Genomic DNA, 16,789 nt, shown 5'->3' on the forward strand with positions numbered 1-16,789 from the left:
ACACACACACACACACACACTCTTCTTTTTGTAAATATGCTTTGATTAATTTACAAGTGGGAAACCTCAAAGCGAGGAAAACCCACGAAAAGAAAGGGATACAAAACACGGAGCACTATGAGGCTCCGAAGGCTTGAAACAGTCAAAGTAAATCTTGTAGGTATCAAGAGTGATGTCTCCAGCCTCATAGGCAAAATGTAGTGCTTGACTAAGAGATAATTTGAAATAGGGAAAGGGGTACAAAAGTGCCCTGGAACATTAAGGAGTTCCTATGATGCCAGATGGCCCTCATAGTCCAAAATTTGACCGAGGTGAAGAAGACCACAAACTGAGATTGTGGTGACCGAAGCACCCCAAAAAGCCAAAATCGTTTGTGAAAAGAGCGAGAAGGAGAACGCAGTCGAAGAGCAGTCGACAGTTGCCGAATGAAAGCTCTGGAGTGACGACAACACCACAGTAAGTGTGGCACGGTTTGCTCAGCTACAAGGCATCTGGGGCAGCGGTAAGGCACAATATGCCGAGCATGCAACACACTGCCAACAGGTAGAGCTCCCACTAAACACCGCCACAAGGAAACACGTTCCTTCAAACGCAGATGACTCTGCCAAATGCGAGACTGTGTGTTGCCACCACAAGGATTACTCGAAAAGCGACCACGCCTAATTACCCCGATGCACAATCCATACATCAGCAGACTGAAGGATGGCATAGACACTGGCAGCTGAGATGCAGTTCAATCTAGTAGTAGCCCAATTTGCAATCAGAGAAGTGAGAGTCCACATCCAGAGGAGGATTGGGTGAATGAGCAGCAAGCATCCTTTGAATCTCCCGCCAGAGAGGAGAACAGTGAAGGCTCAACCGAAAGCAGGAGACGGCATCAGCGAAAGAAAGAACATAACCCGAGTCATCAACCACCTGATGCACCTGACAGATTCCTTTTTGGGAAAGAAAATACGCTTGGCGAGGAGACCGTTGAACCAAAGTCGAAGCAAAAACCCTGCTTCAATGCAGACTCTCCAAGCGAAGAGAAATATCCCCAGAGGATTGTCGACCATCCCAAGCCAAATGCGAAGTGACAACCTTCCAATCAACAATTAGAGAAGAAGTAAATGGACATCCAGGAATCTGTCCTTCAAGCTTCCCAAAAACAACATCCCAATAAGTCGGTTTCCAACGACCAAAAGAAGGGGTTACAATGTGCGCACACAAATCTGTGACCATGAGAGCCCAATGTTGCTACTGCTGGCAACAACATACCTTTCCGAGCCAGAAGATGACGTCTCAAGTTCAAAATATTCAACCCTCCTAGCCGCTTGGGAGAACACAGCTTGTCCATAGATAGAAGCCGAAGGGCCCTCTTGCTAGACGAGGTCCGCCAAAAATGATCTTAAATATTGGACATGAGGGATTGCAAGAGCAAGCGAGGCCATGATAACAAAGGCAAGTAAAACTGCACAAAAACCACAAGGATGCATTGGACAATCCTCAGACGCACATGAAGTGGCCACGTGGACAATTTCCAGTATTTCAACTTGGAATGCAGACGTTGGATCACCCAATCTAGTTTTTGCGTAGCCGATACATTCCAACCTAGTGGATAATCCAAATGGCGAACCAGAACATGTGGAGGAACAATCTCCCCAGGCCACAATATCTTATGCAAGTCACACTCTTTCAGAGGCAATAGCTTGGATTTGCAAAAGTTAACTTTAAGACTTGCTGCCAATCCAAACAAGTGAAGAGTATGCATAATCTGCTGTACATCATCATAGTTATTACGAGGCATGAACAAAGAGTCATCCGCATAAGCCTGACCAACAAACTGTCGACGAGAAGGTAAATTCAGGCTATGTAGCCGACCAGTGGAGGTCAACGAATCCAAATACATAAACAAGGGATGAGTAGCGATCGCATAAAGCAAAGCACTACGAGGGCAGCCCTGCCTTACTGACCATCCCAAAGTCCAAGATTCTGTGAGAAAACCATCAAGCAAGCCTGTAGAAGTACTATATGCATACAAGAAAAGCACGACACAGGATAGCCTAGGCCCAAAGCCCAAACGTCTCATGGTATCCGCAATGTAATCCCAAAGAACAGTATCAAATTCCTTTTCAATGTTGACTTGCATGATTAAGACATCGTGTCGAGTATATTTTGCAAATTCTATACCAATGATGACATTCGCGAGGTTATCTGTAATTTGACGTCGCGGAATGAAGCTGTATTGAGATTGATGCAAGCATTCATGCAAAAAGCACTTGAGTGGGTTAGCTAGCATTTTTGCCATTAACTTATATACCATAGGCATAAGCGTAATAGGCCGCCAATGTGAGAATTCTTCACACAATGCATGCTTAGGTATCAGCTTGAGCAAGCCTTCTTTCCAAGAGGAGGGCAATTCCTGTTGTTCCCCTGTTGTATTCATCATGAACAATAGAGGCACCTATAAATAATCCTAGAAAGACAAGAAAAATTCCACAGTGAGACCATCCCAACCAGAAGCTTCCCATCGACCCAAATCAAGCAAGCTGGCATACAATTCCGACTCAGTGAAAACAACTTCCAAGTCTTGCAGCTTCCAAGTCTTGAGCTTGCCGCATCGAAAGAATGGAAGTAACATGCGATAGAAACATGTGACGTGCTTGGCGAGCTTCTCTCGTGGGAGAAGAAGGGGCCTCAAAAATGTTGCCATAATGAGAGTGTCGGGCTAGTGCTAGCTCTCGAAAAGTGGAGGTCCACTCCCCTGACGGTAATTTAACTCTGTGTATAGCTTGAGACTGCCGCGAGTGATGCAAATGCTGAAAGAATTGTTTAGAAGCACATCCTTTATCTGCAAAAGCCTGTTGACGAGCTCGAGTCTGCCATTTGGCCAAGTTCCTCTCATCATTGTGCCTTAATATATGACGGAGAGAAAACAACTCAGTCATTTGAGCGTCAGTAAGAGAAGTATGATTAGCCAAGTGCATTAATCGGCTACCAGCATCCTTTGCCTGGTTAAGCTGTTCCCTTAATTGTGACAAATAATCCCTGCCATAATCTTGTATAACTGATTGAACACGCATAACAAAACGGAACCAAGCTATGTCCATGTCAACATGCATCTGGGAGAGCAAAGGCGGGATGATATTCACAATCATAGTGCGAAAAAGCTCATGCTTGAGATAAGTATTATTGATATGCAAAAGTCTCTTCTTGGGTAGGCGATTATTGACATCAAAAGAGCCAAAACGAAGTTTCAAGCATACGGGAAAATGATCCGAGAGACATATAGCATAATCAATCCTCATCTCGCATACAAAGTCATCATAGTGTGGCATGTGAAAAAGATACCAGCGATCCAGCCAAGCACGATACATAGATTGAGCATTGTGCTGAAAAGTGAATTCTGGATCAGTTGGATGCAAAAAGGGCCACAAATCAAGCCCATTACAAGTCGACATAAATTGGTCCCATAATTGTCGTTCCATATGAAGCATGTGAGAATGGCCAGTAGTATTATCCGCAAGGTTTGGTGCATTATTAAAATCCCTGCAGAGAAAAGCATTGGAACACCAACAATAAGAAGAGAGCACTCCAGAACCGTGTCCTATTTGCAGAAGCTATGTATGCATATAATCCTCCAAATTCGAAAACTTCCCCATTAACAATACATTGGATGACCATCCATCTCCCAGCCGGGTCATTACAAACCAAGGTCGGGAAGAGTTCATGTCGAACAAGCATAAGCACTCCAGAATGGCCAGCTGATCCTGCATAAGCTATCCAGTAGCCCGCAAAGTAAGAAGTCTGTCCTTCAAATTGATGTTGGTTATGCTCTTGAAGAACCACAATGTCTGCTTTACATGTATGTACATAGTGCCAGGTAAGCCGCCACTTGTCATGATTACATAACCCACGCACAGCATAGTAGATGCAATTCAAAGAACTATGCATTCTATATGGTATATATAGTGGACGAGGAAACAAGAAAATAAAGGGCGGAGAAAACTCAAGTACCAGTGCCCATCGACACATCCTCCCCAGCTGTAGGTGCCTGAGAAGGTGGATCAAGACCTGGACTTGGAGAATTGAAAGTAAATGCAACTTGCGAGGAAGAAGCTTCTGCGGTAACAACTTCCTTGTAAGGGCGAATCACCTTGTGCCAAGCTTCAGCCAAAGAAGTGTTGTCAATACAAGGGAGTTTTTTCTAAGCAACATTCTTCAAAGGAGGCACATAATTACGAGAAGATGCCGGAACACGAGCTGTAACATCTTTGGCGGGTTTCTTGGGCACTAGCCAAGTTTGAGAGGTCGAAACCTGTTCTTTTCCTATGTTTTTAATATTTGGAGAAGCAGAAAGTGCAGACAATTGTAATTGTTTCCCCTTGTCTTTAATCGCCCCAGCTGTTGGGGAGGAGGGTGAAACTCCTTTAGTTTGAACCTCAATAGAAGATTTCGGAGGCGAGCGAGGTTGAGGAACAAGGACGGCTGAAGGAGGTGGTTGTAGATTTCGTTCCGGACATTCGGACTTCATATGACCAAATTTACCACATCGGAAGCAAGAATTTGCAAACTTGCCCCATTTAAGCTTAAATGGGCGCTTTCCAACCAGTGTATCCCCGGAATCAATCGAAATACCTGCTCGAGTGGGGATATCTGTGTCCCACATAATACAAAAACGGTTTGTTTTTGCGTCCAGCTTAGGAGGGCAAATGACTTTACCCAGTTGAGCAGCCAACAAAGGAAGAAAATGACGCCAAGTGCGAGGAAATTTGACTACCTCAACCCAGACGGGACACTTGTGACGAATGAGACTCTGATAGTCCTTGGTAAGAGCCCAAAGCAGCACATGAGTCATCTGCGTATTGAAGAAAAGAGGAGACATTTCTAGTAGAGCATCTGGAGCATCCATGTCAGCCAGCAAGACTTCGTAGAACCCTCGCGCACCAAAGTAAACCCCTTAGACTGCTTGCCGTTTGAGTAGGAAATCAACCCATTGGCCTACATCCTGAGCCGTAGGCATTCTACCCAGGAAAAAAAGAATCACCACGTTAAGTGCATATTGAGCAACATGATCCATAAGCTCCTGTATAGGGATGCGCACTTCCATGACAAGAGCGGATCCTTCCCAGGCTTGACGTGCATCTTCAAAGTCCTCATGCAAACATTCTTTGATAAGACTCAAAGCATCGATCTCCGAAGTTTCCATGGCTTTCCAACGCTTATATATACACTGATCAGTCGAATCCATGTGAAGCTCTCACACACACACACACTCTCTCTTTTTTTTGGGAGGTTTTTGATATATGACTCCTATAGACACAGACAGACACACACACACCGGCTAGTTGGACAGAAACACTCACACCTCTCTCTGTGACACAAGACGACGGAAGGACCGCGTGCAGGCGAAATCAAACTTTAACCCCCCGCGCACTGTGAAGGGCTTGCACAGGGTAGATGTTGTGCAGAGCAGAGTCCGCGGCCGACGAGTGGCCGAAGGATTCACCACACACCCAAATCCCCCAAGAGTGTACACACACACACACACACACACATGCACACGACATAGACACACCCACACACGCGGCTCGTCCTAGATATCGGACTCTCTGCCGACGTGGCAGGGAGGTCCGCCCATCGGCAACCGGCCCCATTTAAAAAGGTTTAAACCCCACCCCCCCCCCCCCCCCCCCCCCCCCCCCCTATATATATATATATATATATATATATATATATATATATCTCCCCCCTCTTGGCTAGGGCGGCGCCCCCATGTGCATGCTATACCCATCGCAATCATTGCAGGTGTGGTGAGAAACTTTTTTTATTTTTTATCACCTTACTAGAAGTCCAGTCAAGGGTGGGTTCCTACCAAGAAACCTTCAGGCGATCATAAGCTTCAAATCCCTTCCCTTTGTGATCATTACAGAGTACCCTTCTTTGGCAACTTGAAATCACGAGTTGATTCGAGAGAGGCAATGGTTTGGTAGACCTGCATGGCGCTAGATTTGGCGGCAATGACCACAACCCCTTGTGGCTGGCTAACCCTAAAGACGCCGGAGGTAGACATTGTTTCACAAGACGAATTCAAAGAAAAAGAGAATTTTAACATTGTAGGAAACTATAGATGCTATCCATGAACCACCCAAGTAGATTTTATTGGATTAGTTGCTACAAGTATAGAGAGAGGAACCAGAATGAAGCAAACTTTCATGACCCTAGATATGTACATTAAGATTGGAGCTGGACCATAGCTATCCAGCCCCATGTACCTCCTTCCCTCTGATTATTCGCGGCTTGATGCTGACCGCACACGAGAAGTCCATTTGCATGCACCTGGTCCCACCATCACCCTTTATATACAATATTTACAAACTGTCGGGAAACTCATCACCGTGAACTCTCGCCAGCCTCAAACACCCCAGGAACAACCATAGTTTTCCACACGTCAATCACACGACAGACGCACACGGGTACGGAAGTACAGAATAAGTACGGATCAGACTACCGGAAATTCCATATGCTAGTCTTTCAGATAGCCTACTACATAGGATGCTACATATTAGACCACCTGGCATTGGGCAATGGGCACCGTGTTTAAAACTTTATACATAAAGACAAAACCATAGAAACTTTAGAAATCAGAATTTAGAGACTAGCTTGTTGCTCAATCTAGATTCTGCACACGTGATACGGGTGACGGTATAGTCACAACTCACTAGTGGGTACACCAAATTCCAATCAGACTTCAATCAATGACCATGTGTCAAATTTCAATCACGCATGCAGACAGAGAATAAAAAGTGGAGAGATGGTGCCTCTAAGTAATAAGGTAACCTCCAAACAGAAAGGAATGAGGACTATAGAAGCAAGCCAAAAAACATTCAAGAGTGTAGTCTCCTTAAGGTTGAATCCAAAACATAAGTAGAGACTATCTGCTAGAATTCAACTGTAGATACTAGAGTCAACAGTGAACACTGAACACCATACGACATAAGTAAATGTCCAAAACCATGGTCCAAAAGCAGGTGGCCATGCACAGTGAGCTCTAACTCTCACCATAGCTCACATCCTCATCGTCATAAGCAGCATCTTCCTCGTCCTCGTCCTTGTCCTTATCCTCATCACCACCAACTGAGCATGATGCTCCAATACAAGAGGTATCAGCAATGGGAATAAGCTCTATCGCATCTGTAGTACTCTCTGCAATGGCCTCCTGAATCGTTTGCAAGGCAAGCAAGCGGTCCTCACCTTTTTCCTTATTGAGCATTTCCAATGTGACCTCCATTCTCTCATAGCCGCGCTCTTTGATTTTGGATATGAGCCTCAAGTACGTGTGTTTGTACACAAGCTTCTCTGTATAAGATGGGAGTAGCCTATTTCTTCTCTTGGTATGAATGAGAGAGAAGGTGCTCCAATTTCTCTCACATGGAGAGACACACGTCCCTTGAGAAAGCACCCTCAAAGCAAGAGCTTGCAAAGTGGGTATGCAAGCCCCAAAAGTTTTCCAACATTTCACCCTCTCTTGAATCCTATTTGAATCTTTTGCAATTGGATGAGCAAATGACTTGCTTTCAGCTTTATAAATGTCAAACTCATTAATTAGGGTGCCTTGCAAGGTCAAATCATTCTTGGTGTACCTGTCCAAGAATGTTATCCATTCTTTATGCACCTCACCATCACTGTCTTGCCCTCTTCCTCACCATATAGGATGCAACACGTATCCAACAGTATGTAATGGTGTGTGCAACGTATTCCATCTTTCAATGCATACATCCCTAATCTCTCTCATCCTTGCAGCATCAATGCCATGCATGTTTTCAATTTGCTCTACCATGCGATCCGTAAGCTCGTACATAAGCCCCATGGTGGCTCCCTCCTTGTCAACCAAACGGAGAATTTTCAAAATTGGAGCAGTTATTTTCAAAATCAGCCTAGCGTCTTGCCAAAAGGATGCATTAAACACAATGTTAGAGACCTCAGTAGCCTTTTTAGTCTTGGATCTCTTTATCTTCACAAATTTGTCATCAATCATCTCTCATCCACAAGATTAGCCAACATAATAAAGTAGTACACAAATCGAGTGGCTGACGGCTTCACCAAGTCCTTGGTAAGTTGTCGAAACAATGCCAACATAGTAGACTTTCTTGTCACAAATGTGACAATCTTTGTTGCATCCTCAAGCACTTTTGAAACCCAACCAATTTGCCCAATGTCCTCAAACAAAAGGTCCAAGCAATGGCAAGCACATCTGGTAAAATGTGTTTCCACTCCCTTTCAATCATCTCCCAAGCGCCAACACAATTGGTTGCATTGTCCATGCATACTTGCACAACATTTGCTTGGCCAACCTCTGTGATAACCTGTTTGAGATGCTTAGCAATGAATACCGATGTCTTTGTTTCCCCACATGTGTCTACAGCTTTCAAAAACACTGACCCATGAATAGAGCATGCAAGAAAGCTAATGATAGGACTGCGCCTAGTGTCAGAGCATCCATCACACACAATAGAGCATCCATATCTTTTTCATTTCTCGCGCACACCCATGATCTTAGTCTTTACGCATTTGACCTCTTCATTCAATTCTGTGGTGCGCAAAGCATGATAAGAAGGGGGAACATACGAAGGACCTGCTTGTCCAATAGCTTTCACCATCTGCAAAAAGTAAGGGCTCCTTACTTTTCATAAAGGAACATCTTCATCATAAAGAAACCTGCACAAGGCTTGGTCTGCTTGCTTCTGTGTTTGCAAGCCAAATGCACTTGCCAAACCCCCTTGAGCAGCCTTCCTCTTCTTGCTTTAGGACCCCACATTGGACTTGGAAGAGCCACTTACATTAGTTGTTCTCTTAGCATGCGTAGTCATTGAAGCACCTCCTTGAGCTTGAGAGGCATCTCCTTTCAAATCATTGACCAATGCGTCCACAAATGCAGTTCTATCTTTTCTCTTTGACCTTGCATCTGCATGCAATCTTCTAACAATCTCTACAACATCGACTCATGCAATCTTCTAACAATCTCTACAACATCGACTGGGGGCCTCATCACATGGACCTCCAACACCATGGCCAACAATGTCCAAAATATGTGCATGGATATGCAAAGGACCACCGTCCCATGAATGCCCACAATAATTACATTTGCAAGTCCATTTTCCTTTTGGGAGGCACTTCACTTGCTACACATATTGCCAGTCGGGACGCTTGGTTTTGCCCATTTGCGAGAAAATACAGCACGTTGAAATCTATGTTTTTCGCCTCTAAAATATACAGGAACACGTGTTTCGTAGTTGCCTAGCTTCCTCAAAGCTCCTGGGAGTCTTTGGCATCAAAAGCAAGCCCTCGAGTTCTCGCACCTGCAGGGCTACCCGCCCTTTGATTTGGACTAGATTTCTCGCGAGAAATCTTTTCGAATCAGCTTGTACCTTTTGGGGATAAGCAGCCAGCTAACGTGTCACAAAAATTTGGAAGCGTAAACTGACTTTTTATTTTATTTCAAGTACTTTAAAGAATTAGAGAGAGAGAGAGAGAGAGAGAGAGAGAGAGAGAGAGAGAGAGAGAGAGAGAGAGGAAAAGCTTGACACTTCATTGGGGACCAAAAGATAGTAGCCTCAGATTTCAGGCTTAGAAACATACATGCATCAGTGCAAGCACAGGAATGAGATGGGGTCCTTAGAAAAGTAACCCTAAAGCCTGAATTATATTACGGCCTTAGGATAAGTTAGTCAAAGTATTTCTTTTTATAATGTTTATGCTGGACCAAATGGCCGGACAAGTGCGAACAGGTAATGCCAGAGCAGTGCCACTACGACATTGCGCTAGGGAGCAGCTAACATTTTCATTGGTTGGATCTATGTGTGCAATTGTGGTTCAATTTGCACATTTCATTAATAGTTTGTGAACTTTTAAGAGTGAAAATTGAAGGGTTTTTAAGTTATTAAGTAAGTGTGCCAAGTGGCACACTTACGAATCCAAAACTAACCCTCTCACTCTCACTCTCACCCTCTCCCTGCCTGGCGCCCCCTCTTCTTGCTGGCTTGATAAGAGTCCCCCCTCCCCCATTTCTCAGTGTCGGCAGTGCTTCTACCCCCCCATATTGTGAGTATGCTCTACGCATTGGAACCCTTGTTCTAGACATATGTGGTGGCCTCGTGCTCCCATTGTCTAGAACAAGGGTTCTCATAGGCATAGCCCAAAGTTACCCGGAACGAAAACGGGAACGGGAACGGGAATGGGAGGGTTCGGAACGGGACGGGAACGGGGAGGAGGAGGGGGCTTGAATTACCCCTATTCAGCTTAGTCCTAAATAAACTTCTAAACAATCCCAAAACTGCCTCCAAATTTGCCCGCTAACCTGCCTTACAACTGCACCAAATATGTTCCCAAAACAGCCCCAAATCTGCCCCCAAAAGCCACTTTTTTTTCCCAAATGCCTACTTTTGCCTGTTCCGCCTCATGTTTCGCCTCGTTCCCCCCATTCCGGAACACCGTCGGAAGACCGTTCCGGTTACACCCCGTTCCGGAACGGCGTTCCGTTCCCATCTCCGACTCGTCTGGAACGCCGTTTCGGAATGTTTGGGCCGTGTTCCCCCTGTTCCTTGTTACACTGCCATAGCCAGCTTTTGGTGAAGTTTCATCGTAAGAAGTTGCAGCAGGCACTCTCTGCGTAGAGTGTGGTGGCTGTAAATTCTCTGTTTTCAGCCCTTAATCATCTCTTCTAGGGTGAATTTCAGCAAAGTACACATAGAAACTAGTTCTTCTCTACCTACACTATGCGTACACAAAGTTTGGTGCGATTTCATCGCGAAAAAGGTCTCTATTTCGGCTTTGGAAGGTGCTCAGATAACATTTTCAGGTTATGTGCAGAAAATTACAGCAAGCATGTGTGTGTGCATTTTGCGTGTTCCTCCCTTGTTTTTGTTGCAGGGATGATTATGCATAAAAGGACACAGTTAGCGGAAGGTAGACTCTCATTTTCGAGAGCTTCCGTTGAGTTTTGTGGAAGATAGACTCTCGTTTTCGAGAGCTTCCCAAAATCTCATAGCAGAGGGAAAATCCTCTCCGTATTCAGAGAGTAGCTTTCGCATTCTTCAATCAGAAGCAGAAAAGAAAGAATAGAGGACGGGCTATTGCCCCGTTCCTTTGCTTGTAAAGGTTCTCCCTTAGTAATAAAGATAATCTCTTTATGGGGGGGGGGACCAGCCCATCTTGTGGTCCCTAATGAAGTGTCAAGCTATTTCTCTCTCTCTCTCTCTCTCTCTCTCTCTCTCTCTCTCTCTCTCTCTCTCTCTAGTTCTCTTGAGTATTTGAAATACAATTAAAAGTCAGTTTACGCTTTATTTTTGTGACATAATGTGGTCATAGTTACCCAGAATTGGAAGTCGGAATGCGGATTAGGGAACGGCAACGGTCATGAAATGCCATTCCGTGATACGGATACTCATGTCTCAAACACGGAACAGAGATTTGAAACGGGAAGGTGGAACGGATACCAAAAAATGGCCTGAAATGTCCCTGAAACTTCAAATTTTGTCTGTTTCTGTTTCCATAACCGTCACTAATTTTGTTCGCATCTTCCCATTTCCCATAACTATGTTCCACGAGTCTCTTTTATAGGTTCTTACCATGGGGTGTGCCAAGCGTTGATAAAAGCGTGTCTTGACTCTTTAATTTGAGATTGGATATCCCTAAATAATTGTGTTAAGCTACCATTAGTTAAAATCCTCATATTTTGTAGCTGCAAAAACAAAAGGGTTAGGTATGCACATGCACACACACATCATGCTATGTGATTTTGGGTACAAGACCACCATCATATTACTCTTTTGGTACGTGCTAAAATTGTTTGATTATTGATACTGACAAAATGTCTTGGTCAACGGTTTGCGCTTGTACAATCAGTTATGCATAGGGTAATGTATGGGCATCCTATCTACTTGAATGGAGCTGATCGATTGTGGAGGTCCTATGAACCAGCTAATAAAGGTGCCGAGCGAATATCCAAAGGCTTTCCTAGTCTTTGGGTCGTAATAGCAAGTCTACACTACATCTTTTTGTAATGTCCTTTTGTATGGTGCACATGGGCCCTCAACCTGTTGTTGTACTTAACTCAAAGATCTTTGGTCAAAGCAGCTAGTCGTTTTGTCATGTAAGCTGTAAGCATATTGTATCTGATAATCTCTAACCGCATGTTTACGCGGTAATCTCATACCTCATCTGTGGATCAAGCTTTGGGGGCTCTGGCTTGATAGCTGTTGGAGCACCTCTATATGCATCCTCTCTTTCCATTGGCTGCTCCTCCTACACTATCTCCCATTGTGTGAAAGGGTACATCCTGTTAGATGCAGTCTTGGAAAGCATTTGCAAGTTACTCTATTGAAGACAGGCGATCGCTGATAATTCTCCATCTCGCCTTTTTGCAGCTCCAACAACGGGAACAGAGTATGCCATGATGGAAAAAAGAAGGAGAGGAGAGAGAACTCGGAAATTGAGAGGTAGAGAGAATGGAGGAAAGGGATTGAGTCATTACTCTTGAAATATAGATAGAGAGGATATAGGAGAGGTTAAATGAATTGAATTTGACAGCGATCGTTGGTTTGGGGGGGGGGGGGAGAGTTGCGGCTTTAGAGAATGGAAGAAGAGAGATGTGAGGATGGAACTCCAAAATTAGATGAGATGATGAGAGCAAGAGGGACAGTTGACTCTTGAGTGTTGGAGTCTTGAGACCTTGAAAGTATGACAGCTAAAGTGAAGGATTGAGAGACTACAGATTCAGAAAAGGCTTGCATTCTTGTGGGCAGTGAGAATGTTTTGATGGGCCTTTGAGCACAAGGCATGAACCTTCTGTGGGCTCTCAATGCAAGGAACTGTCAGGTTTCCCCAGTGCCTCCCCAAACAATCCAGAAACTGGCTAGAATTTACCAATGATCAGAAATGACAGTAAGATTTTCAGCCAAACATTCTGGTGTTGGGTGTAAAATAGCTGCAGTGCTCTTGGAACTCCCTTCATGCTATGATGTGGCTCAACACATTTGCTGATTCTGAGGGTCAGCGGACTGTCTTGGAACGATGTTCTAATGTTCTAGGCCCCTGTTTCAGGTGTTTTGGGATGGCTTGCTTGTAGAAAGTTTACATTAGCGGTGTGTGCCCGCTGTCTCTATGTATGCATGGCAGCTGCATGGATGAGCGGTTTTTGTTGTCTTTGTACATAGGAGTGTGAACACTCGAAAAAATGATAGTGCTTTTAAAATAAGAAAACTAAAGTTTTTAGCTGAGATCGTGAGTGACCTTGATTTTTGGAGGAGGAGACGGTATTGGTGTACGGTGGGGGTTTTGGGAGAAGAGGTGCATGTATGTAGTCTTGATTGGAGAATGTGTGTTTCATCGAGAAGGCCATCAACATGGTGCCCTACCTGACTCCTTTTCAAATTTATTTAGGTGATAAGAGCTATGTTGAGTAGAGCTCTCTTCTGCGCTCCTCTTTGACTCTAGGGTCTGGCAGCAAGCCCTATGTTGTACATAACAATGTGAAAATATCTCCCCATGTTTTCCATTGATTTTCTTCTTGAACTTTTGTGTTGTTCTAAAATGGTCTTGATTTGATTTGGTTTTGATCCAGATATGTGCATATTTGAGAGTGGCTATGGAGCCCTTTTCATGGTATCTAAGGACAAGTGAGGTAGTGTGAAGACCTTGGATTATATCATCAAAATTGCAGAGTTTTCCGTAACTTTTTTTTTTCCTTCTTCTTTTGTTAAATTAAGGAAGCCCCTGGCTTGCTAGAGTGCGATGGATGAAAATGCAAGTGCTGGTGATGTAGAGGGAAGTTGGTCGAGGGTTTAAGCGAGGGCAATCGTTGCTGAGGGTTGAGAGAGAGATAATCCAACACCTTTTGAGTGTGGTAGTTTCTTCATCCCCTTCTACTTTGGATCGGAGATGTTATAGAAGCCGGCCCCTTAATTAACATGTGCGCATATGCACACCGCAGATAACTGAGATGGGGAATGGGGGGAGGACAAAAGGAAAAACACGAGGGCGCGGGGGAAACATGGTAGCACTGCAGGGAATTGGGGAAGCAAGCATGGGGGAGAGGGGAATTGAGTGAGCTGTCGTGTAGGGGAGGAGGTCGAAGAGCAAGGGGGAATTGGCGAGGACAAGGAAGACCAATGCTGGCATTGGACGAAGAACACCAAACAAGCTCTTCGAGCAAATTTGAAGACTCGTACCGCCAAAATGGTTCAATTAGGTACATAGTGAGGGATTTGGGCATAACCTTTCCCAGGTTTAATGTGGCCATTGGTCTATTAACACTTGAAAGAAATGGATTAGCATTTTGAATGCCAAAAATTTTAGTTAATTGTCAGAAGGGTAGACTTGATAAAAGACCCTACCAAATAGAATTGATGCAGGACATGTGGTATGATAAAAATGAACGGATGTTGTCCTGTTCTCTAGTTCTTTGGGACAAGTTGTAGCTGCCATCTGTGTCATTGCAAATCTTGCGAATGGAATAAAAAGCCAAAGCTGTATATTTGATCCTTGGACACTAAGTAATCAGATTACTTTATGAACACATCAACTCCGAGGTGCAGAAAAGCATCACAAAAGTTTTCATCAATGTTTGATATCACGTGTTATCTTGTTTGGAGATGAGATGAAGTGCAGAGACCCGTTGAGATAGAAAACTTGGTATGAATTATGGTGTAAGTATCAAAAACTGGTTGGTAACTTCAATTTATTCAATAATTAAAAGGCTAGTTGTGCCAATTAGTCTTGCTTAGAATTTTTTATTTTGGTCATGCAGATGGGTTCGAGAACAACAAGAGGTAGAAGGTGTTGAGCCAGGATCAGAGGTCTATATTGTTTTGCGCTTAGATGGCCGCGTGCGAAAATCTGGAAAGGTAACCTACTATTCTGGTTGATGATATTACTTAAATTCTGGTGTTACATCAACAAGTAGAGGTGAAAGGTTTCAATGCATTGACTGTTTGAGTAGGCTCTTAAATGGCAGTCATGCACCCTAGTTTGTCTTGATTATAATCTTGCCAAATGTCTCTCTCTCTCTCCCCCCCCCCCCCCCCCCCCCCCCCCCCCCTTGCGCCCCCCCTCCTCCATGATGTGAGCCCTCTTCCTGTTAGAAGAAGAAGGCGACTTAGATGGTGCAGGAGATGCTATGAACCCCCAAGAAGAGCATCATGGAGGGCATCCTGCGTGTGCTGCCTTCCTTCTGATTTGTCACCCACCCTATCATCCGCTGATCCTTGACATCTTGTGGCACTTTCTTGCACCCTTTACAATCGTTTGTTGTTCCAATACCAGTCAAGTGCTTGACGACGTGCGTAATGATACTGGTTAGTGAGAAATTGCAATATTTGCAAGACCATTCATTCGTGCCGGAACCCTTTTGCCCTGGTGTGTTGATGATTTTGATGACATTGGTGCGCATTGCCCAATATGGATTGGTACCCTGCGGCACGATGGCTCCTAGCACCTACAGGCAGCAAGAAAGAAATTAGAATTGACTTGGCGAGAGAGAGAGAGAGAGAGAGAGAGAGAGAGAGAGAGAGAGAGAGAGAGAGAGAGAGAGAGAGAGAGAGAGAGAGAGAGAGAGAGAGAGAGAGAGAGAGAGAGAGAGAGAGAAGGAGAGAGAGAGAGAGAGAGAGAGAGAGAGAGAGAGAGAGGAGGAGGAGGAGGAGGAGGAGGAGGAGGAGAAGAAGAGAAATTTAACGCCGTAGGAAACTATCCCAAGAGACCTTAAAGATCTATGCAACAGAGAGAGAGAGAGAGAGAGAGAGAGAGAGAGAGAGAGAGAGAGAGAGAGAGAGAGAGAGAGAGAGAGAGAGAGAGAGAGAGAGAGAGAGGAGGAGGAGGAGGAGGAGAAAGAGAAATTTAACGCCGTAGGAAACTATCCCAAGAGACCTTAAAGATCTATCCGACGAGAGAGAGAGAGAGAGAGAGAGAGAGAGAGAGAGAGAGAGAGAGAGAGAGAGAGAGAGAGAGAGAGAGAGAGAGAGAGAGAGAGAGAGAGGAGGAGGAGGAGGAGAAGGAGAAGAGAAATTTAACGCCGTAGGAAACTATCCCAAGAGACCTTAAAGATCTATCCGACGAGAGAGAGAGAGAGAGAGAGAGAGAGAGAGAGAGAGAGAGAGAGAGAGAGAGTATATGTGTGTCACCTGTGATTTCCTTTGCCTCGCGATGACTTTCTCAAGGGCTTTCAAACTAACGAGCAAAGAAAACCGAGCGAAGCCAATTTCCAAGCGAATATGAGCAAACACCCTTGATAAATTGATGGGAGTGCAACGGATTTACCCATTGATGTAATACCCTTTGCTTTTATGACAATTCCCAAGATTTGTTGCACTCAACTCTTGTTAGATAGTGGAGTCACAGTATCAAGAAAACTAGGAAACTCTTCTTGTCCCAACGGTCTACAGAAGAGCTAAGATGCATAAGCTTATCCATCACTATATCTTCTGTTGTTGACCTCTCCAGTTGCGTTGTAATTGTCAAAGGTTGGAAAGCTACCGATTCAAGCAAAGTATCAGAGATCACCTTGTCATCAATTCTACTTATACCCAAAACTATGCGATGTTTGTGATAATCTGGATGAATTGCATGTCTACTGACAATGTTTTTCTCCAATGGAATGCAACAATAGATGTGTGCAATACATGCACTAATGCATTCTAGCATTTGACAACAATGGACACAAACCAATTTGGCAAACTCTGGACCAATCAAGCCTTTTAAGGGGCTCGAGCCAATCGACCTCTCCATTGAGTTTCATTGGGAAACTTGCTCCTAGGGA

At 44.4% G+C, this 16,789-nt stretch overlaps 1 protein-coding gene across 1 annotated transcript in view; it reads left to right on the forward strand.

Annotated features, from left to right (window-relative positions):
• Nucleotides 1–16,789, forward strand: part of LPA1 (tetratricopeptide repeat (TPR)-containing protein) — a 108,738-nt gene that overhangs the window by 85,873 nt on the left and 6,076 nt on the right. Inside the window, exon 8 of the mRNA XM_086497226.1 lies at nucleotides 14,786–14,882. Within this exon, the coding sequence (XP_086353352.1) occupies nucleotides 14,786–14,882 (97 nt within the window). The remainder of the gene's footprint in view (nucleotides 1–14,785; nucleotides 14,883–16,789) is intronic.

The sequence above is a fragment of the Adiantum capillus-veneris genome, chromosome 23 (assembly GCF_014529385.1).
Source record: "Adiantum capillus-veneris isolate H3 chromosome 23, ASM1452938v2, whole genome shotgun sequence".
In the NCBI taxonomy this organism is placed as follows: Eukaryota; Viridiplantae; Streptophyta; class Polypodiopsida; order Polypodiales; family Pteridaceae; genus Adiantum; species Adiantum capillus-veneris.